The sequence below is a fragment of the Anguilla rostrata genome, chromosome 8 (genome assembly GCF_018555375.3).
Source record: "Anguilla rostrata isolate EN2019 chromosome 8, ASM1855537v3, whole genome shotgun sequence".
NCBI classification, from domain to species: Eukaryota; Metazoa; Chordata; class Actinopteri; order Anguilliformes; family Anguillidae; genus Anguilla; species Anguilla rostrata.
In genome coordinates this window covers 36,816,761-36,836,760 of record NC_057940.1, presented here as the reverse complement: position 1 = coordinate 36,836,760, position 20,000 = coordinate 36,816,761, and the positions used below count along the sequence as shown (strand labels likewise).

Sequence of the window (20,000 nt, the reverse complement as noted above, 5' to 3'; positions counted from 1 at the left end):
ATTTTATTTATTTATTTTTTTTATTTTTTATTTTATTATTAAATTTTTTTTTTTTATATTTTTTTAAAATTATTTTATTTTTTATTTTTTTTTTATTTATTTATATTTATTTTTTTATATATTTTTTTTTTATTTTATTTATTATTTTATTTTTTATTATTATTTTTTTTTTATTATATTTTATTATTAATTATTTATTTTATTTTTTTAATATTATTTATATTTTTATATTTTTTTTTTTATAATTTTTATTACCCCTGAAAATTCCTCAAATATGTAAAAAAAACAAAAACATTACATTCAAGATATTTCACTTGTGTGGGTTGAGTCCCACCTCTGGTCCAGTAAACGTAATTGAATAGCAATTCACCACTCCAGTCATTAGTTAAATCTGTTTATCTTTTCCTTGTGTTTACAACGTACTGATACCTCAGGTGTGTAAGTATAAGTTTCTCAAGTGTATTCCTTCAATGAAAGGTTTATGCTGATAAAATTTAAATGGATCTTAACAGGAAAGTATTGGATGTGCTCACATTAACATTTAGAGAAATGGTAATGAATATTAGAATATGTGAATTATTATTGCACAAAATTTGAGCAGTGTCCCTCAGTGTCACAGATCAATGCCTCCCCCCTCAGCACCTGCAGTAGGTCCCAGCTGCAGCAGTGCAGTCTCTGTGCAGTCTGACTGAAGGAGGTTTTTGTACGGCTCTGTATCACTGTGTGAATATATATTCACTGTTGATGTAGTGAAAACTCTGACAGTAATAATCTCCTGCATCTTCAGCCTGGACTCCAGTGATTGTCAGTGTAAACTGAGTCCCAGATCCACTCCCACTGAAACGATCAGGAATCCCAGTCTGGCGTGTTGTGGCAGCATAAATCAGAAGTTTAGGAGCCTGACCAGGTTTCTGCTGGTACCAGTAGAGGTTGTTGCCACCGTGAACGCTCTGACTGACCGTACAGCTGATAGAGACGGTGTCTCCCAGCTGAACAGACCGAGCTGTTGGAGCCTGAGTCAGAACTATATCTGCCATTGATTCTGAAAAAGAAACGGAAATGGATGTCAATGCACATTGTTATTTAGTCATTTTCAGTATTCTGGTAAATGTGGCTCGTCTGTAATGGCAACTTGCTTCAAAACAGTTGTTTTGTGAAAAGAAAAAACAAAAATGTGAACTATAACTAAAACCTCAAGTTAAAATAGTTCTGTCTTTATCACCTTGTACAAGGAGTCCCAGCATCACCAGCAGTAAAACGTTTGACATCATCATAATGCTGCCTGTGTCAATGTCTGTGAAAGGACTGGACAGTCACTGATCATTACTGGGGGTCTTAAAGTGTGTAGAGTAGTGAGGCAGGACAGATATGCAAAGCCCCTTCCTCTATTCAAATCCTGTCACACACAGTTAGAGTAGCTCTGATGTGTGAACAGCAGTGGGTCTGTAGAGGGCTGGAAAATGTGCACTATTCACTTCTTGTTCTGCCCACTAAAACATTCAAACGTAAACTTTATTGTTTCTGATATTGTATTGTACAATTATGGATGTGTATCTGGTGAAGACTAGCTGAATATGAGGTACAATTGTGAAAAATGTGTTTAAAAAATTCACATGTTGTGAGCTATGACGCTAGGTTCTTTACAAGATTCCCGAACATCAGGGACATCAGTCAGGCACTGGGAATCAATCAGTTATAGTGCATTCAATATACTATTAATGAAAAGTGAAATACTGTACTATTGTGAATATTTCCTGATTTTGCTCAGAAGATCGCCTTTCTCTGTATTTAATGCAGTGGTATTTATACTGGCAACGATGCAGCTTCTTTTTAAATAGTGGGAAAGCAGAGTAAACCTTGGAAAACTTATTTCATGCCTTTTAACCAAGTTTTAACCTTATATCTGTCATCATCTTATTTTGTTTCATCAGTTTTGGAGTGCACGATACAAAAGGTATTTAACACATGCAGCAAACTGTCACTAATTTAGATTTTGCACTCAACCAGCTGAGTAGACAGACACTGGATCTGGGAGCTCACATTGTGCAGCTGGTACAGGCAGACTGCAGGCAAACAGTCACCCAGAGGAATCGCTTTTCCTCAGTGAGAAAGGAACAACTGAGCTGAATGAATCCCTCCCTCCTAAGGTGACCATGCAGATGATGATGTTCGCTTCCGCAGTGGTGCTCACAGGATTGGTCAGCATTTATTTATTTTTATTTTTTTTGGGGTGGGGCTTTTTCACCTTTATTAGACAGGATAGTGTAGAGAGACAGGAAGAACTAGGAGGAGAGAGAGAGGGAGAGACATGTGACTGCGGTTGGACTCGAACCGCCAATGTCGCGGCTCACAATGAGCATGTGGAAAGCGCTGTATGGACTACACCACTGGAGGCCCCAGGATTGGTCAGCAGCGCCTATCAGGCTGTAGTTTGTGCTCTTTTATTATGGTGTTAGAGGGTCAGATCAGAAGCAGCAGTGGAGCTCTGATTGGTCAGGGTGTGTAACAGCAGCCTGGGTGATGTGTGCTGAGAGAGCTCTAGACTGAGTGACTCCACTGTGCTGGACTGCCTGCTGTGCACTGCTGATACCTGCTGTGGTATCTTGCATGAAACCTTTTCAGAATGAATTCATTTAGAATTGTGATATATTAGGTCAGTGCACTGCTTCAGAACAACAAATATCAACTGCCCAGGGAGAGATTATAAAGCAAAGTCATTGGAAATTCTACCACATTACATTCTTAATTAAAAGTTTGGATACACTGAAATGAAAATATATGGTAATCATTTGATTTGAGAGTATAAATCATTTCATAATATCCACTGTAGCTCAGTGTTCCAGATCAGTGACTCCCCCCTCAGCACCTGCAGTAGGTCCCAGCTGCAGCAGTGCAGTCTCTGTGCAGACTGACTGAGGGAGGTTTTTGTACGGCTCTGTATCACTGTGTCGGCGAGCTATATCTCTGCTGACAGTAATAATCTCCTGCATCTTCAGCCTGGACTCCAGTGATTTTCAGTGTGAACTGAGTCCCAGATCCACTCCCACTGAAACGATCAGGAATCCCAGACTGGCGTGTTGTGGCATAATAAATCAGAAGTTTAGGAGCCTGACCAGGTTTCTGCAGGTACCAGTGGAGGTAGTGGTAGGGACTACTGTAAACGCCCTGACTGGCTGTACAGCTGATAGAGACAGTGTCTCCCAGCTGAACAGACTGAGCTGCTGGATCCTGAGTCAGAACTATATCTGCCATTGATTCTGAAAAACAAAATATGAAAATGGATGTCAATGCAGATACATATTTCAGATAACGTGCAATATTCTGGTTAATTTGCCTATAGCATAATGGCAACTGTTGTGAAAACATTTCTGTTGTGATGTGTAATCAATGAATATGTGAACAATAACCAAAATCACAAATGAAAATGCACTCATTTTTCTCACCCTCTACAAGGAGTTACAGTATCACCAGCAAAAAACGTTTCAAAATTATGCAATGTAAATGTGAACAACAATCAAAATGCCAAGTTACGATGGATCTGTCTTTCTCACCCTGTACAAGGAGTCCCAGCGTCACCAGCAGTATAACGTTTGACATCATCATAATGCTGCCTGTGTCAGTGTCTGTGAAAGGACTGGTCAGTCACTGATCAGTACTGGGTGTCTTAAAGTGTGTGGAGTAGTGAGGCAGGACAAGTATGCAAAGCCCCTTCCTCTATACAAATCCTGTCACACACAGTTAGAGGAGCTCTGATGTGTGAACAGCAGTGGGTCTACAGAGGGCTAGGACACATGCTTTACTCACTGCTATTTCATCTAGACAACATATTTATTGCGTGCATTATGTGAATTATTTATGAAATTAGATTTCACTTTTATAGATCCATAATTGGTCACGGGTGACAGCATTTTGACTAATATTCCAGAAAATGTGTATTTAATAAATTTTTGTGTTTGTTCTGATAAACTTTCAGTAACGGAAATGAGAAATTCAGTGATATCATACGTGCACAGGAAATTATTCAAATGTCGTCTATCCTTGTGAAAAGAATGTGAACTAAAACACTGTTAGAATGACATTTTCCTTTTGTCATTATGAGCAGGTCCTTCCTTCATATTTAGCACTGTAGTTTTCAGATGATTGGAATGAGGTTCTTTGTGTTATCAGAGGGATTATTGTGCAAACTGTAGAAGTGAACTCTCTACTTCACTCTCTACTGCTATGTTCCCAGAACATCACGGCGGTGAGTCGAACGTGCAGGTTCTTCCTGTACAAAATCCGGAGAATCCGCCCCTTCCTCACCACCTACGCAACCCAGCTCCTGGTTCAAGCGATGGTCCTGTCCCGCCTGGACTACTGCAACTCACTACTGGCTGGTCTGCCAGCATCCGCCATCAGACCCCTGCAGCTCATCCAGAATGCTGCAGCACGTCTGGTCTACAACCTCCCCAGACATTCTCATGTCACCCCCCTGCTCACTGACCTCCACTGGCTGCCTGTTATGGCTCGCATCAAATTTAAGACCTTGGTGCTTGCATACCAGGCAGCTAAGGGGTCAGCACCAGGGTACATCCAGAGGATCATCAGACCCTACACACCAGCCAGACCTCTCCGTTCTGCCACCTCTGGACGCTTGGCACCTCCCCCTCTTCGCGTCTGTACTTCCCGCTCCCGTCTGCTGTCTGTCCTGGCCCCTCGCTGGTGGAATGACCTCCCCGTGGCGGTCAGAACAGCAGAGAATCTTTCCACCTTCAAACGCAGACTGAAGACTCATCTCTTCAGGCTGCACCTCTCCCCACCCCTCCCTAGCCTATAGTTTAGCTCACTGTACCTAGTTAGGATAATATGATATGACGTTAGTGTATTTGGCAGGATTGTTGCTTTTTGTCTGATTAGGCAAATGTGATTCCAGTGCTAGTTTGTACTTGGTAGGATTCTTGTTTGCTGAACAGCTTACTCTACAGGGTTGGAGTCCTGATCGATGTGGTCACTTCTGGCACTACGATCCTTACTTCACTCTAGTGTTTCTTTTGCACCTCTACATCGTGAACCAATGCACTTGTTGTACGTCGCTCTGGATAAGAGCGTCTGCTAAATGCCTGTAATGTAATGTAATGTAATGTTCTCCAGTGCACCAGTGGAACGTGCATTATTGTTTCATCACTGATTTATTTTTCTTTCTTTTTAAAAAATCTGAAATCATATTTATTGAGTCATGCCTTCCATCTTCCATGCTCATTTTATCAATGTCCTCCATCACTTTGTGAGAGCACAGAGAAACTATATCTCCCATAATGCACGTTCTCCCAGCAACCACTTCTTTTCCCCCACTTCAGATCACTCACATGTACAGGGCGAGAGAATAAGACCCTGTTCAGCTAATATAGACAGACTACTCCATTATGTGGTTGTTTTAAACTGCACTGGTTAGGTCTAAGTGTAATACCAGCCTGGGGTTTTTTTCCACAAAGCAGGGTTACTGAGTTAGCTGGGTAACTGTGCTGAGTATAACCCAAAACAGCTCTTTTTACTTCAGGCCATGTGCCATATGTTGGAGGATTCTGGGTTTTACTCAGTGCGCTTATTCAGCTAACTCAGCAATCCTGCTTTATGAAACAGGGCCCTGTAGTTTCCTCTCCCTCATTATACTGTAGTGCTTTTATATCAGGAGCAAAACAGCACTCTCTGTCTCCGCCCTGTGGTCACACATTGTAACGGCAGCTTGTGCCATGTATAGAAGTGTAACCCGTAGTGGTGTCCTCTACAGCCATAGAATGCTGATTACTTGAAAATTTGGAAGGGAGCACAGGGTCAATCATGCATTACTTATTCAAATTTGGCCAAAATTATACTTAAATGAGTCTTCAGTAAGCATGAAAATTCCACCCATTATAAATCATGATGATACTTTTGAACAATGCTTTTGATCACACCTACATCCATGCAAATGAATGAGCGAGATTTCCTATGATGTATCAGTTTTTTCACAACCGAGGGTGAAAGTGAAGAAAGTGCAGAAGATGGAGCTGAGTTTGGAGTTTGGGAAAGAGCAGGAGGAACACTGCTGGGGATGTGAGAGCCACTCTCATCACTGAATGCCCTGTAGCCGGTAGCTCATTGGTATTCGGTATTCATTTCCAAAGATGCTGTGCAACTACAGGACATGAATTATCCTAGAATGTTTCTGGGTCTCATCATCGAAATTAAGGTAACATTGACCAATGTCCAAAAAAATCTGTTTTGATCCTTAATTATAATTTACCCCTGGAAAAACCTCAAACACGTACAAACTTTACATTCAAGATATTTCACTTGTGTGCATTGAGCCCCCCCTCTGGTCCAGTAAATGTAATTGAATTGCATGTCACCATTTCAATCTATTGTTAATACTGCACATCTTTTCCTTGTGTTTAGAAAGCGCTGGTAGGGCCCTCCATCCTATTTCAGTTTCAGAAGAGATTAAATGTTGATTCTGACCAATTCCAGTATCTCAAGAGTATTCCATCAATGGAAGGTATATGCTTATAAAATTAAAAATAGATCTTAAGATGAAGGTTTTGTATGTGCTCACATTAACATTTAGAGAAACGATTAAAAATTTGAATATGAGTTATAATTGCACAAAACAGCTCAGAATTTGAGCAGAGCCCCTCAGTGTTCCAGAACAGTGCCTCCCCCTTAGCACCTGCAGTAGGTCCCAGCTGCAGCAGTGCAGTCTCTGTGCAGACTGACTGAGGGAGGTTTTTGTACGGCTCTGTATCACTGTGTGAATATAGTTTCACTGCGGCTGATATAATGAACACCGTGACAGTAATAATCTCCTGCATCTTCAGCCTGGACTCCAGTGATTTTCAGTGTAAACTGAGTTAAATATCCACTCCCACTGAAACGATCAGGAATCCCAGACTGGCGACTTGTGCCAGCATAAATCAGAATTTTAGGAGCCTGACCAGGTTTCTGCTGGTACCAGTAGAGGAAGTCGCCATAGTAGTTGGTGTACACCCTCTCACTGGCTGTACAGCTGATAGAGACAGTGTCTCCCAGCTGAACAGACCGAGCTGATGGAGACTGAGTCAGAACTACATCTGCCATTGATTCTGAAAAAAAAAATGACAATGGATGTCAATGCACGTTATTATATTACAATTAGCAGAATTCTGGTAACTTAGACTGTAATGGCAACTTGTGTCAAAACAGTTGTTTTGTGAAAAGAAAAAACAAAAATGTGAACTATAACTAAAACCTCAAGTTAAAATAGATCTGTCTTTCTCACCTTGTACAATGAGTCCCAGCATCACCAGCAGTAAAAAGTTTGACCCCATCATAATGCTGCCTGTGTCAGTGTCTGTGAAAGGACTGGACAGTCACTGATCAGTTCTGGGGGTCTTAAAGTGTGTGGAGCAGTGAGGCAGGACAGGTATGCAAAGCCCCTTCCTCTAAACAAATCCTGTCACACACAGTTAGAGGAGCTCTGATGTGTGAACAGCAGTGGGTCTACAGAAAGAAGGGACACTACTCACTGTTGTTTTTACCCAGTCAAGCACTGAAATGTCGATATTATTGTTTCTGACATTGTTCTGTATGAGTTTAGGCGTGCAACTGATTAAGACTGGTTGAATATGAGGTAGGATTTTTAAATATATGTTGAAAAAATTCACATCTTGTGTCCTTTGATAGCAGGTTCATTACAAGAGATCGGAAAGTCAAGGACATCCATCAGGTACAGGGAATTATTCATTTACAGTATATCCATATATAACTAATGAAAAGTGAAATAATGTAAATTGTCAACGTTCCCTGTTGCACGCAGAAAACCTCTTTCCTTGTATTTAGTGCAGTTGTATTTACATTACATTACAGGCATTTGGCAGACAACAAGAAATGAACAACAAGCAATTTTGACAACAAGCAATGAAGATGCTTTCTTTTGCAATATTCAAACAACAGCACTAACCATGAAAAAAGTATTCTACATTATAAAAAAAGTTGTATTCTCATTTTTGTCCCAAACAGTAATTCCTCCATCAGTTCTGGAGCGCACAGAAAATCCTGCTCATTCCCATGTGCTGCCAGCAGCCTCTAAATTTAATTTTGCTCTCAGCCAGCTGAGCAGCACAGCCACTGAATCTGGGAGCTCACATTGTGCAGCTGGTACAGGCAGACTGCAGGCAAACAGTCAACCAGAGGAATCACTTTGTCCTCAGTGAGAAAGGGACAACTGAGCTGAATGAATCCCTCCCTCCTAAGGTGACCATACAGATAATGATGTGTTCCCTTCTACACAGCGGCTCACAGGATTGGTCAGCAGTGCCTATCAGGCTGTAGTTTGTGCTCTTTTATTATGGTGTTAGAGGATCAGATCAGAAGCAGCAGTGGAGCTCTGATTGGTCAGGGTGTGTAACAGCAGCCTGTGTTGATGTGTGCTGGGAGAGCTCTGGACTGAGTGACTCCACTGTGCTGGAGTGCCTGCTGTTCACTGCTGCAGGGGTCTGTGACATCTTGTGTTAAGCTCTTTTTACAAAGAATTCAAAATGCATAATCATTGGAAATTCATCCAAATTACATTCCTAAATAAAGGCTAGGATGCACTGAAATAAAAATGTAGTGTAATCTTTTTGAAAAGTGAATCTGAATGATTCCATAATAATCCACTGAAGCTCAATGTTTTCAAGCAAAGCCCCTCAATATCTCGGGTGAGTGGCTCCCCCCTCAGCACCTGCAGTAGGTCCCAGCTGCAGCAGTGCAGTCTCTGTGCAGTCTGACTGAGGGAGGTTTTTGTACGGCTCTGTATCACTGTGTCAACACATAGCCACTGTGGTAACTCTGACAGTAATAATCTCCTGCGTCTTCAGCCTGGACTCCAGTGATTTTCAGTGTAAACTGAGTCCCAGATCCACTCCCACTGAAACGATCAGGAATCCCAGACTGGCGTTTTGTGGCAAGATAAATCAGAAGTTTAGGAGCCTGACCAGGTTTCTGCTGGAACCAGCTGAGACTTTCACCACTGCTGTAAGTGTAAACGCTCTGACTGGCTGTACAGCTGATAGAGACAGTGTCTCCCAGCTGAACAGACTGAGCTGATGGAGACTGGGTCAGAACTACATCTGCCATCGATTCTGAAAAACAAAACATGGAAATGGTTGTCATAGCAATTCTCAAACACAGGGAAATATTCTGGTAAACTGGACATTAATGACAAATGCTGTGAACACAGATGCTTTGTCAAACAATGAGAAAGAAAATATAGCATGACCAAAAGTTAAAATGGATCCGTCAATCTCACCCTGAGCAAAGAGTCCCAGCATCATCAGCAGTAAAACATTTGACATCATCATAATGCTGCCTGTGTCAGTGTCTGTGAAAGGAATGGACAGTCACTGATCAGTACAGGTGGTCTTAAAGTGTGTGGAGCAGTGAGGCAGGACAGGTATGCAAAGCCCCTTCCTCTATACAAATCCTGTCACACACAGTTAGAGGAGCTCTGATGTGTGAACAGCAGTGGGTCTGTAGAGGGCTGGAAACCATGCTGTTTTTACCCTGTTAAATGTTTAAATGTCAGTCTTATTGTTTGTGGCATTGTAATGTATGATTTTAGACATATAACTGGTGAAAAAAGGCTTGCTGGATATGTCTCAACATTGTATTAAATATGTGTTGAATAAATTCACATTGCATGTTAGTATTGTAGTTTCTTTATGGGAGATCAGAAAGTCAAGGACATCAGTTAGGCTCTTTGAATTATTCAGTTGAAGTAAATCCATCTGGAATTAATGAAAACTGAAATACAATATTATTTTGAATGTTTCCTGATTAATCTCATTCTCAGTTTTTAAATTGCATGATAAATAATGCTACCATCAATGCACATTTCATGTTTCTCCTTCATCTTTCAGCTAAATAATTACATTTCTTTCACAAGATTACAGCAGTAACTCAATGGGTTTACAAAGGGAGTGATGCAGTATTCACTGTCTGTATGGTGTGTGTAAGAGCCCTTATGTGTCCTGTAGTTACACATGCAGATCACTCTCATCTCTTCTGAATAAGGTGAGGTACCCCACTGAGGGTGACTGCTTTACTGGTATTCATGATTTTAATTCTGTGTGAATCAGACATGTTTGCTGGTTTTATATTCCCTCTGTTTGAAAATTATAGGCACACAATGCTACGTTTGTTCACTGAACTATGACATGTTCTGGTTTTGTTAATCCAATACCTAATCCAAGCCTGAAATATGATGGATGCATGTGCAACTGCTTCATGTCCCTTCAGTTAAAAAAAAATCCCCTGTCTAATAACAAGTGACTTTTTCAATGAATTTTATTCATGTTGTTTTGTATGAAGTAAAATGCTTGAAGGGTGATAAATAATAATGATATTTGCTACTTTTATGCTTCGTAAATACCAAAGGCAATATGGTTTGGAATCACTCATTTGAGTCACACAATTGCACCATGACCATTTTCACTGATTATTACAAAAATGATGATCATTGAAATAAAAAACATTATATCTCAGAAAACAGTCAAATCTGAGACTGTGATTCAGTCCAGCACAGCTGTGATGAAACAAGGATTCCACCAGAATACATGCACCATTAATAATAAATCATCATGAATGAACTGAATGCATACTCATAATAGCTTTCTGGAAGCAATTCATTTGAAGCCCCACTCATTCCCCCTCTGGGAGAAAGTACACATCCTCTGCATGTGATGAAACTCAAGAGCAATATGGTGATGATTGCTCCTTGTGAGCTGATATTCTATGTGATGCCTGTGATGTTGTGGTACAGTAGTGTGTGTGGTTCAGCAGAAGCTCTGCTATGTGTGACACAGAGCTCCTCTTCAGCACAGAGAGGTTTGCATTGAGGGCTGTAGCTCATTCTTGCCCCCTACAGCCCAGCTGGCAGTACTGCTGTCCCAGATCAGTGCTTCCTCTCTCAGCACCTGCAGTAGGTCCCAGCTGCAGCAGTGCAGTCTCTGTGCAGACTGACTGAGGGAGGTTTTTGTACGGCTCTGTATCACTGTGTGAATATACTTTTACTATTGATGTAGTGGTAACTCTGACAGTAATAATCTCCTGCATCTTCACCCAGGACTCCAGTGATTTTCAGTGTAAACTGAGTCCCAGATCCACTCCCACTGAAACGATCAGGAATCCCAGACTGGCGACTTGTGGCAGCATAAATCAGAAGTTTAGGAGCCTGACCAGGTTTCTGCTGGTACCAGCTGAGACACTCACCACTGCTGTAAGTGTAAACGCTCTGACTGGCTGTACAGCTGATAGAGACAGTGTCTCCCAGCTGAACAGACTGAGCTGATGGAGACTGGGTCAGAACTACATCTGCCATCGATTCTGAAAAACAAAACATGGAAATGGTTGTCATAGCAATTCTCAAACACAGGGAAATATTCTGTTAAACTGGACATTAATGACAAATGCTGTGAACACAGATGCTTTGTCAAACAATGAGAAAGAAAATATAGCATGACCAATAGTTAAAATGGATCCGTCAATCTCACCCTGAGCAAAGAGTCCCAGCATCACCAGCAGTAAAAAGTTTGACATCATCATAATGCTGCCTGTGTCAGTGTCTGTGAAAGGACTGGACAGTCACTGATCAGTACAGGTGGTCTTAAAGTGTGTGGAGCAGTGAGGCAGGACAGGTATGCAAAGCCCCTTCCTCTATACAAATCCTGTCACACACAGTTAGAGGAGCTCTGATGTGTGAACAGCAGTGGGTCTGTAGAGGGCTGGAACACATGCTGTTTTTACACTGTTAAATGTTTAAATGTCAGTCTTATTGTTTGTGGCATTGTAATGTATGATTTTAGACAAATAACTGGTGAAAAAAGGCTTGCTGGATATGTCTCAACATTGTATAAAATATGTGTTGAATAAATTCACATTGCATGTTAGTATTGTAGTTTCTTTATGGGAGATCAGAAAGTCAAGGACATCAGTTAGGCGCTTTGAATTATTCAGTTGAAGTAAATCCATCTGGAATTAATGAAAACTGAAATACAATATTATTTTGAATGTTTCCTGATTTATCTCATTCTCAGTTTTTAAATTGCATGATAAATAATGCTACCATCAATGCACATTTCATGTTTCTCCTTCATCTTTCAGCTAAATAATTACATTTCTTTCACAAGATTACAGCAGTAACTCAGTGGGTTTACAAAGGGAGTGATGCAGTATTCACTGTCTGTATGGTGTGTGCAAGACCCCTTATGTGTCCTGTAGTTACACATGCAGATCACTCTCATCTCTTCTGAATAAGGTGAGGTACCCCACTGAGAGTGACTGCTTTACTGGTATTCATGATTTTAATTCTGTGTGAATCAGACATGTTTGCTGGTTTTACATTCCCTCTGTTTGAAAATTCTGGGCACACAATGCTACATTTCTTCACTGAACTATGACATGTTCTGGTTTTGTTAATCCAATACCTAATCCATGCCTGAAATATGATGGATGCATGTGCAACTGCTTCATGTCCCTTAAGTTAAAAAAATCCCCTGTCTAATAACAAGTGACTTTTTCAATGAATTTTATTCATGTTGCTTTGTATGAAGTAAAATGCTTGAAGGGTGATAAATAATAATGATATTTGCTACTTTATGCTTCGTAAAAACCGAAGGCAATATGCTTTGGAATCACTCATCTGAGTCACACAATTGCAACATGACCATTTCACTGATTATTAAAAAATGATGATCGGGGAAATAAAAAAAATTAGATCTCAGAAAACAATAAAACACTGTGATTTAGTCCAACACAGCTGTGATGAAACCAGGATTCCACCAGAATAGATGCACCATTAATAATAAATCATCATGAATGAACTGAATACATACTCATAATAACTTTCTGGAGGCTATTCATTTGAAACCCCACTCATTCCCCCTCTGGGAGAAAGTACACATCCTCTGCATTTGGTGGAACTCAGGAGCAATATGGTGATGATTGCGGCTTGTGAGTTGATATACTCTGTGTTTCCTGTGATGTTGTGATACAGTAGTGTGTGTGTGTTTTAGCAGCAGCTCTGCTATGGTTTCTGTGTGTGACACAGAGCAGCTCCGCTTCAGTACAGAGAGGTGTGCATTGAGGGTGGTGGATCATTCTCGCCCCCTACAGCCTGCTGTAGGTCCCAGCTGCAGCAGTGCAGTCTCTGTGCAGTCTGACTGAGGGAGGTTATTGTACGGCTCTGTATCACTGTGCGAACACACCACCACTGTGGTAACTCTGACAGTAATAATCTCCTGCATCTTCAGCCTGGACTCCAGTGATTTTCAGTGTAAACTGAGCCCCAGATCCACTCCCACTGAAACGATCAGGAATCCCAGTCTGGCGTTTTTTGGCAAGATAAATCAGAAGTTTAGTAGCCTGACCAGGTTTCTGCAAGTACCAGTTTAGGTACTCGCCATTGGAGCTGGTGAAAATTCTCTGACTGACTGTACAGCTGATAGAGACAGTGTTTCCCTGCTGAACAGACTGAGCTGATGGAGACTGAGTCAGAACTATATCTGCCATTGATTCTGAAAAAAAAACACGGAAATGGTTGTCATAGCACATTAAAATTCTCAAACACAGACATTGAACATTAATGACAAATGCTGTGAACACAGATGCTTTGTCAAACAATGAGAAAGAGAATATAGCATGACCAAAATTTAAAATGGATCCATCAACCTCACCCTGAGCAAAGAGTTCCATCATCGCCAGCAGTAAAAAGACCGACATCATCATAATGCTGCCTGTGTCAGTGTCTGTGAAAGGACTGGTCAGTCACTGATCTGTACTGGGGGCCTTAAAGTGTGTGGAGCAGTGAGGCAGGACAGGTATGCAAAGCCCCTTCCTCTATACAAATCCTGTCACACACAGTTAGAGGAGCTCTGATGTGTGAACAGCAGTGGGTCTGTAGAGGGCTGGGTCACGTGCTCTATTCACTGCTGTTTTAACCCATTGTGATGCAGGGACTGGGTGCCTCGCCCAGCTGTCCTTGTTTTCTCTCTCTCTCCTGTCACCTCTCCCGATTCCCAGTGTCTGCAGGATCATGGACAGCAGCCACAGGCCAGAGAGAAGCAGCCCAAACAGAACCGCAGTAATTACACCAGTTCTTCAGTGATTGGGAGCAGGCTCTTCCAGGAGGGGCTCCAGCTGCAGCACTTAGAGCCCCCCCCCCCACCTCCAGATTAAAAGGCCACTGCCCAGAGCCTGGGGACCTCGCTCTGGAACTGCTTCACTAATGGTGTGTGATTCTCCCCACAGATGCTGACTGTCTGTGGCCCTCAGTGAACCCCAGGAAACTGGTGGTCTGTTCTCTCCTGTAACCTTTTCAGAACAGCTGAAGACTCGGGGAAAACCACTGCACAGTTTTATTTTTTCCTTACTGCTTTGCTTTTGTGTTTATCAAATATACACTCAAGGCCTTTAGCCCTGGTGTTTCCTTTTCTGTATCACCACTCTGTTGCCACACAAAGTGGCAGCATGAGACACTATAAAGATCCCAAAATGCGTTTATATTACTGTCTATGACACATTTTAAAGCTATAAATGTCAAACTGATTAGCAGGCATTAAAAATGTATGCTTCTTTAAATTCCAAAGTTATTATCATTATGAATAATTAGCCAGTCATTGGAAAGTTCTGGATTCAGTGAACATTGCTTACCCTTTGCTTAGATTTACATGCAAATCAGCATTTTTCTTCAGCAACCCAGTTTGGCAAGTTCAACAATGATAAAACCTTGCCAAACTAAATTAGCTAAAGAATAAGTGTAATGCTATCATTTTCAAGTAAAAAATAAGCTTGAATGTTGATTAAATACATACCTGAATCTCCATATGAAATAAAAGTGTGAGTTTCTTTGATTTAACAATAGGGAAACTGGGTTGACTGTAGAGAGAAAAACTGTTTTATTTCTCTTTTTACAGTGTTATTGTATCAAATATTGGTTAATGTCTGTCCAGACTTTTAAAAAATCAATCTATCCTTTCCCCCGTTTGCTCTAGTTTGAGATAACAAATCACATTTGAAGGCCTCAAATCATGGATTAAAACATTTATGTCAGATGGGATCCTTGATGGACACAGTTATATATCTATCCTGGATAATGCAGAAAATCCTCCACTCTTCCCCAATGTGTGTGCTGTTACACATCACATCTTTACTCGCAATGCACAGACTGAGCAGCACAGGCACTGAGCTGGAGGCCTGTGCATCTTGTGCAGTTGACACAGGCAGGAAGCAGGCAGCCTGTGGAGGACCAGAGTCACTCTTTCATGATGAGACGGGAACAGCTGAGCCAATGTGGAATCTGTGACCCATGGAGGTGATGACGCTCACTGCTCTCTGCAAAAATTTGGTCACAGCGCCTTTATCATTTCGTCTGAGCGGGCCTTAAATTTAAAAAGGGTTTAAAACTTTTTAAAAAACAAACTTAAAATAAACGATTTGACAATTTTCGAAATATTTAAATTTTGTTTTTACGATTCCCAGAGGGACATTTAACATATTGTCTTCAATCAACATTTTCCAACAGGGGTTTTTGCACCGGTTAAATTGACTAAATCGCTGGGGGTTTTCGGGGGGGACCAAAGGGGAAAGGCAGTAATGGCGACACAACCCGGCTTTCTAAATTTTTTTGAAAAATTTTAAAAAGATTCGACCAGATTTATCTTTTTTAAAAAAAGTGTTGCATTGAAATTCCCATTTTTCATTTTCAAGCTTTTCAGTTTCATTGGAAAAAAAAAACAGACCAAAAAAAATCACAAAGAAACAATTTGCAGGGAATAGTGTAAAAAAAAAAGGGGCTGAACTTTAAAAATTAACAAACAAAAGGCTCTGAAGTCAAAGAATTAAAAAAAAAGGCAAACGACGTCTTTTGAGAGGTTTTTGTAGGGGGTAAAGATCGCATACTGGGCCCTTTTGGTGGGGAACAAAACGTCATTGGGACGTAAGTTTTCTCTTTAAACCCCACCTACGTTTTGTTTCTTTTAAGATCTGCAATTTCCGACGAGGAAATAAAAATGCAAATCTTTTGGATGCGTGAATTAACAAAAAACAGTCCTTTTGAAAAATTTGGAAAATTTGATTCAAATCCTTCTAATTAATTTTAATTCATTTAAAAATACCTTTTCTCATTGAAACTTCCACTTTTTTATAAATTAAATGAATGGGGGTGTTCACGGACAGAAAAAAAAAAAAATAGTAAAACCAAAAAAAGTGTAAGCGGTTTGCGAAAATTTTACAAATCAAAGGCCGAACTTTTTAAAAAAATGGTCAGAAAGAAAAAAAGGGGGAAAAAAAAAGCTTTTCGTTGAGTGAGGGTTTTTGTAGGGGGTGAAGAGTCGTGTCATGGGGTTTTTGGTGGCGGAAAAAATTGTCAGTTGGACGAATAATTCTCTTTCAGACCATTTTAGGGTTTTTTTTGTTTTTTTTTAAAATATGCTGTAAATCTTCCACGTTAACGTTGAAAATCAATTGCAATCATTGTTGTGATACAAAAAAAAAAATTTTAAAAATTATTTTAATCTATCCACCCTTTTGACCGTCTGTCATCTTCGTGTTTGATGTTAGTGACAGTTTTGTAATCCCTGTTTTTTCATTTTGTGTCCAGTGGCTAAAAAATTCTTGGGTATTACCCATAGGATCACAAGGGTTCTTTGTTTTTTAACAGTCAATGGTATTAAGGTACCGGGGGCCAAACATCATTTTTTTCTCAGTGACATGTCATGTTACCCGAAAAAAAAAAATAAAAAAAGAAAAATAAAGTCATGTCTCATTCTGTGGCTAGGGAAATTTGGTTTCATTTTAAAAATGTGAAAATTTCCTTTTTGGAATTTTTTTTCATTTGATACTTGTGAAAATTTTTAAAAAAGTTGGAAATGCTTTTTTCAACTGGGGTTTTTTTCATAAATGAGAAGGAACAAAAAAATTTCAGAAAATGGTTCTTCTTAGATTTCGTTTTAATGCCTTTAATTTTTTTTTCTTTCTTTAAATTAGGATATTTTTGGGGAACCGGTTTAAAATTTTACAAAAGCGGGTCAAGTGACAAAGTGGAATGCAATTAAACCTTTAAAAAAGCCCAAAACTTTTCCCTTTAAAGGGCATCACAGTTTATAAAATAATAATATAATAAAAAAAAAAAGCAGACTGAATATTTAACGGTCGGACATTTTATTTACAATGGGGGTAATCTGGATAAATCACTTTGCCATGCCCGGGGTTAGCCTGATAATTTTTGTCACAATGTTTTTGCGGACAAATTTGACACATGGGGGGTGTCCACTGTTTACCCCACCCTTCTGCCTTTCTCCCAGGTGCCGTCCCCCCCTCACAGTCCGCCCCCCTAGTGTGGGGGAAGCGGGGAAACCCACGGTGGTCGGCCCAAAAGGGTTCCCGCAATGGCTCGCAGGAAATGGACGGGCCAGTAGGGCTCGGCGTGGCCCCCGGGGCGCCCCGGGGGGGCCGGGAAGGACCCTGTACAGGGGCAGTCCCGATCTCAGTGCGGCCTATAAGGGGGGGGTCACTGACCTGTGAGGCCAAAAGGGCCCCCGTCTGCCCCCCCCCCGACACGAGGGGGAGCTGACTGGCGATAGGGCGGGCAGGCCCGCTCCCACCTGATCACACTGTGTTTACCCGCTCTGCTCCAGCCCCTCTGCTCCCTTTGCTGCACCTGAGTGGGCCTGTGTTGAATCCCTTCCCCCCGCCCGAGCGTCACTGTAATGTCTCACATGTGCTTTTGTGTCCTTTAAAAAAAAAATTTCCGCCCTTTTTATTTGTGTTTTGTGATTTTGGCAATAGCTGTTAGTAAAAGTCATTGAAAAATAAAGATTTTTGAAAAGTTTTTTTGCTGGTGTTATTATAAAAAAAGGGCCTTTTTGGCTAATGGGTTTTTTTGCAAAATTTAGTGATTCCACCCAAAGGCCCCCCTCACTTGTAAACACAATTACATTTTTTCACTGAAAATACTTTTGCAATACACCCAAATTAAAAAGATAAAAAAAAAAAACTTTAAAAAGTTTAAATTTAAAAAAAATATTATATTTTTTTTCGTCATGTTTTAATTCCCGGGGCCTCTGAAGGGGCAGGAGTGTAGCGCGCTCAGTGCAGTTTTGTGCGCGGATGGTGTCTGTCACTAACCCCTGGGGGAGCCCCAGCCCTGGCCCCGTGCTGCCCCATTCCCCGATTGGCGTCCCATGAGGGCAGCAGAACCCCTGCCCCGCCCGCTATGCAAAACTGAGTTTCCCCCAAACTTGCAGTTTTTCAGCCCAAATACCCCCACAGACAGCTGTTTGACATGAGGGGGTGGGGCTTTTTAGTTAGCTAAAAAAAGGATTTGGGTACCTTCGTCGCCTTTGCGTAACTAGATTAGAGATTTCCCATCTGTGGGGATTCACTCTTTTTATTGTACAAATAATAATAATTATACTTAAACAACCTTTTGTATCAATTATAACTAAATTAAATGCCAGAATCATAAAACGTCTAATCAAAAACAATTGTGCATTTAATGAGAAAATATTTTATAAACGAAAAAGCAGACAAAAAAAAATTTGCTTTATTTAAATGCTAAAATTTTAAAAAAAAAAAAGGGGTTTTTGTTCATAAATTTCGAAAAAACAATTTTACAAAAATTTGATGATTACAATTCTATTTGCATTTCAAATTCCAAAATTTTAAAAAAAAAATTTTTTTCTGTTTTAAAAATTTTTTAGTGGCTTCAAAGTGTTTTGTCTTTTAGTTTTCCCTTGTGTTTCATGGGGGAAAAATGTAATTGTATCTGTTCCACTTTCGGGAAAAAAGGGCCCCCCTAATATTAATTTATTGGTTAAAAATTTTTTGGAAAATTGAAATAAATTAAATTTAAAGTTCCCATGTAGCAGCAGGAAGACTGCACCTTTCTTTCCCCCAAAATTTTGTTTTGGGTTTTAAATTCTTCATTTTTGGTGACCTTGATTTATTCGGGGGGTTTTCTCATTTTATATATTCCTCCTTAAAAATCCAGATACAAAAAAGCTGATTTTCATAAAACAAACGGGGTTTTGGAATACAACCCTTTGCCCCTCCTAAAATTTAAAATGGTGCCTGCAATTAATCTTTAAAACTAAAGGGTTCAATTTTAAAAAAAAGGGTTTATACCCGGGTAAAAAAACAAATAAAATAATATGGGAGCTTGTTATGGAAGTCTATCCATGCTGTATCATGCAAAGTTGAGTTTAAAGAATAACTAACGAGAAAATTTGAAAAAAGAGATCGTGCCAATCAAAGAAATACTGTGCAGAAAAAATGTGAATAAAGTCTTTTAGACATTCCAAATTAGTTACAAGGATAACTTCTGTATGACTTTTTCACGTCTCAGTCTCATTTCAAGGACAGAATGATTGACCATGGGGGTGGGGGGGGCGTGTCCATGTCTGCCCCTCACTGTTTCTGCCATGTCTCCCAGGTGACACAGTCCCCGCCCTCACAGTCCTGCCCCCCCTCCAGTGTGAGGTGAAGCAGGGGAAGGCACACTGGTGTGTCTGGCCAACAAGGGCTTCCCGTCAGACTGGACTCTGCACTGGAAAGGGACGGTACCAGTAGGAGTTTCGGGCGTGGCCGGGAGCGCCGGGGGTCCTGGGGAAGGACGGCCTGTACAGCTGGAGCAGCCCCCTGACTCTCAGTGCGGACGACTGGATAAAGGCGGGGTCACTGACTTTTGAGGCCACAAAGGGCTCCCAGGCTGCCCCCTCAGACACTGAGGAGAGCTGACTGTGCTGAGTAGGGCGGGTGCAGGCCCAGCTCACACACTCTGATCACACTGTGTTTACCCCGCTCTGCTCTCAGCCCCTCTGCTCCTTACTGCTGCACACTGAGCTGGGCCTGTGTGTGAATCTTCCTCCAGCCTGAGCTGTCATGCTAATGTCTCACATGTGCTCTGCTTGTGTCCTCAACAAATATGCATACCTGCCTTTTATTTGTGTTTGTGTGATTTTGAAAAAATA

General features: G+C 40.8%; 1 long non-coding RNA gene and 1 gene segment (V, D, J or C); both read right to left on the bottom strand.

The window, feature by feature from the left end:
- Positions 1-2,610: 2,610 nt before the first annotated feature.
- LOC135261608 (Ig kappa chain V-III region PC 2485/PC 4039-like) lies at positions 2,611-3,670 on the bottom strand. The segment is given in 2 exon segments: positions 2,611-3,257; positions 3,552-3,670. Coding segments are annotated over 2 exon segments (369 nt in total).
- A 7,579-nt stretch (positions 3,671-11,249) lies between these two features.
- Positions 11,250-20,000, bottom strand: part of LOC135261614 (uncharacterized) — a 45,449-nt gene continuing 36,698 nt past the window's right edge. Inside the window, exons 2-3 of the long non-coding RNA XR_010331995.1 lie at positions 13,707-14,036; positions 11,250-11,358 (exon numbers count right to left, since the gene is read on the bottom strand). This is a non-coding gene — a long non-coding RNA (uncharacterized LOC135261614). The remainder of the gene's footprint in view (positions 11,359-13,706; positions 14,037-20,000) is intronic.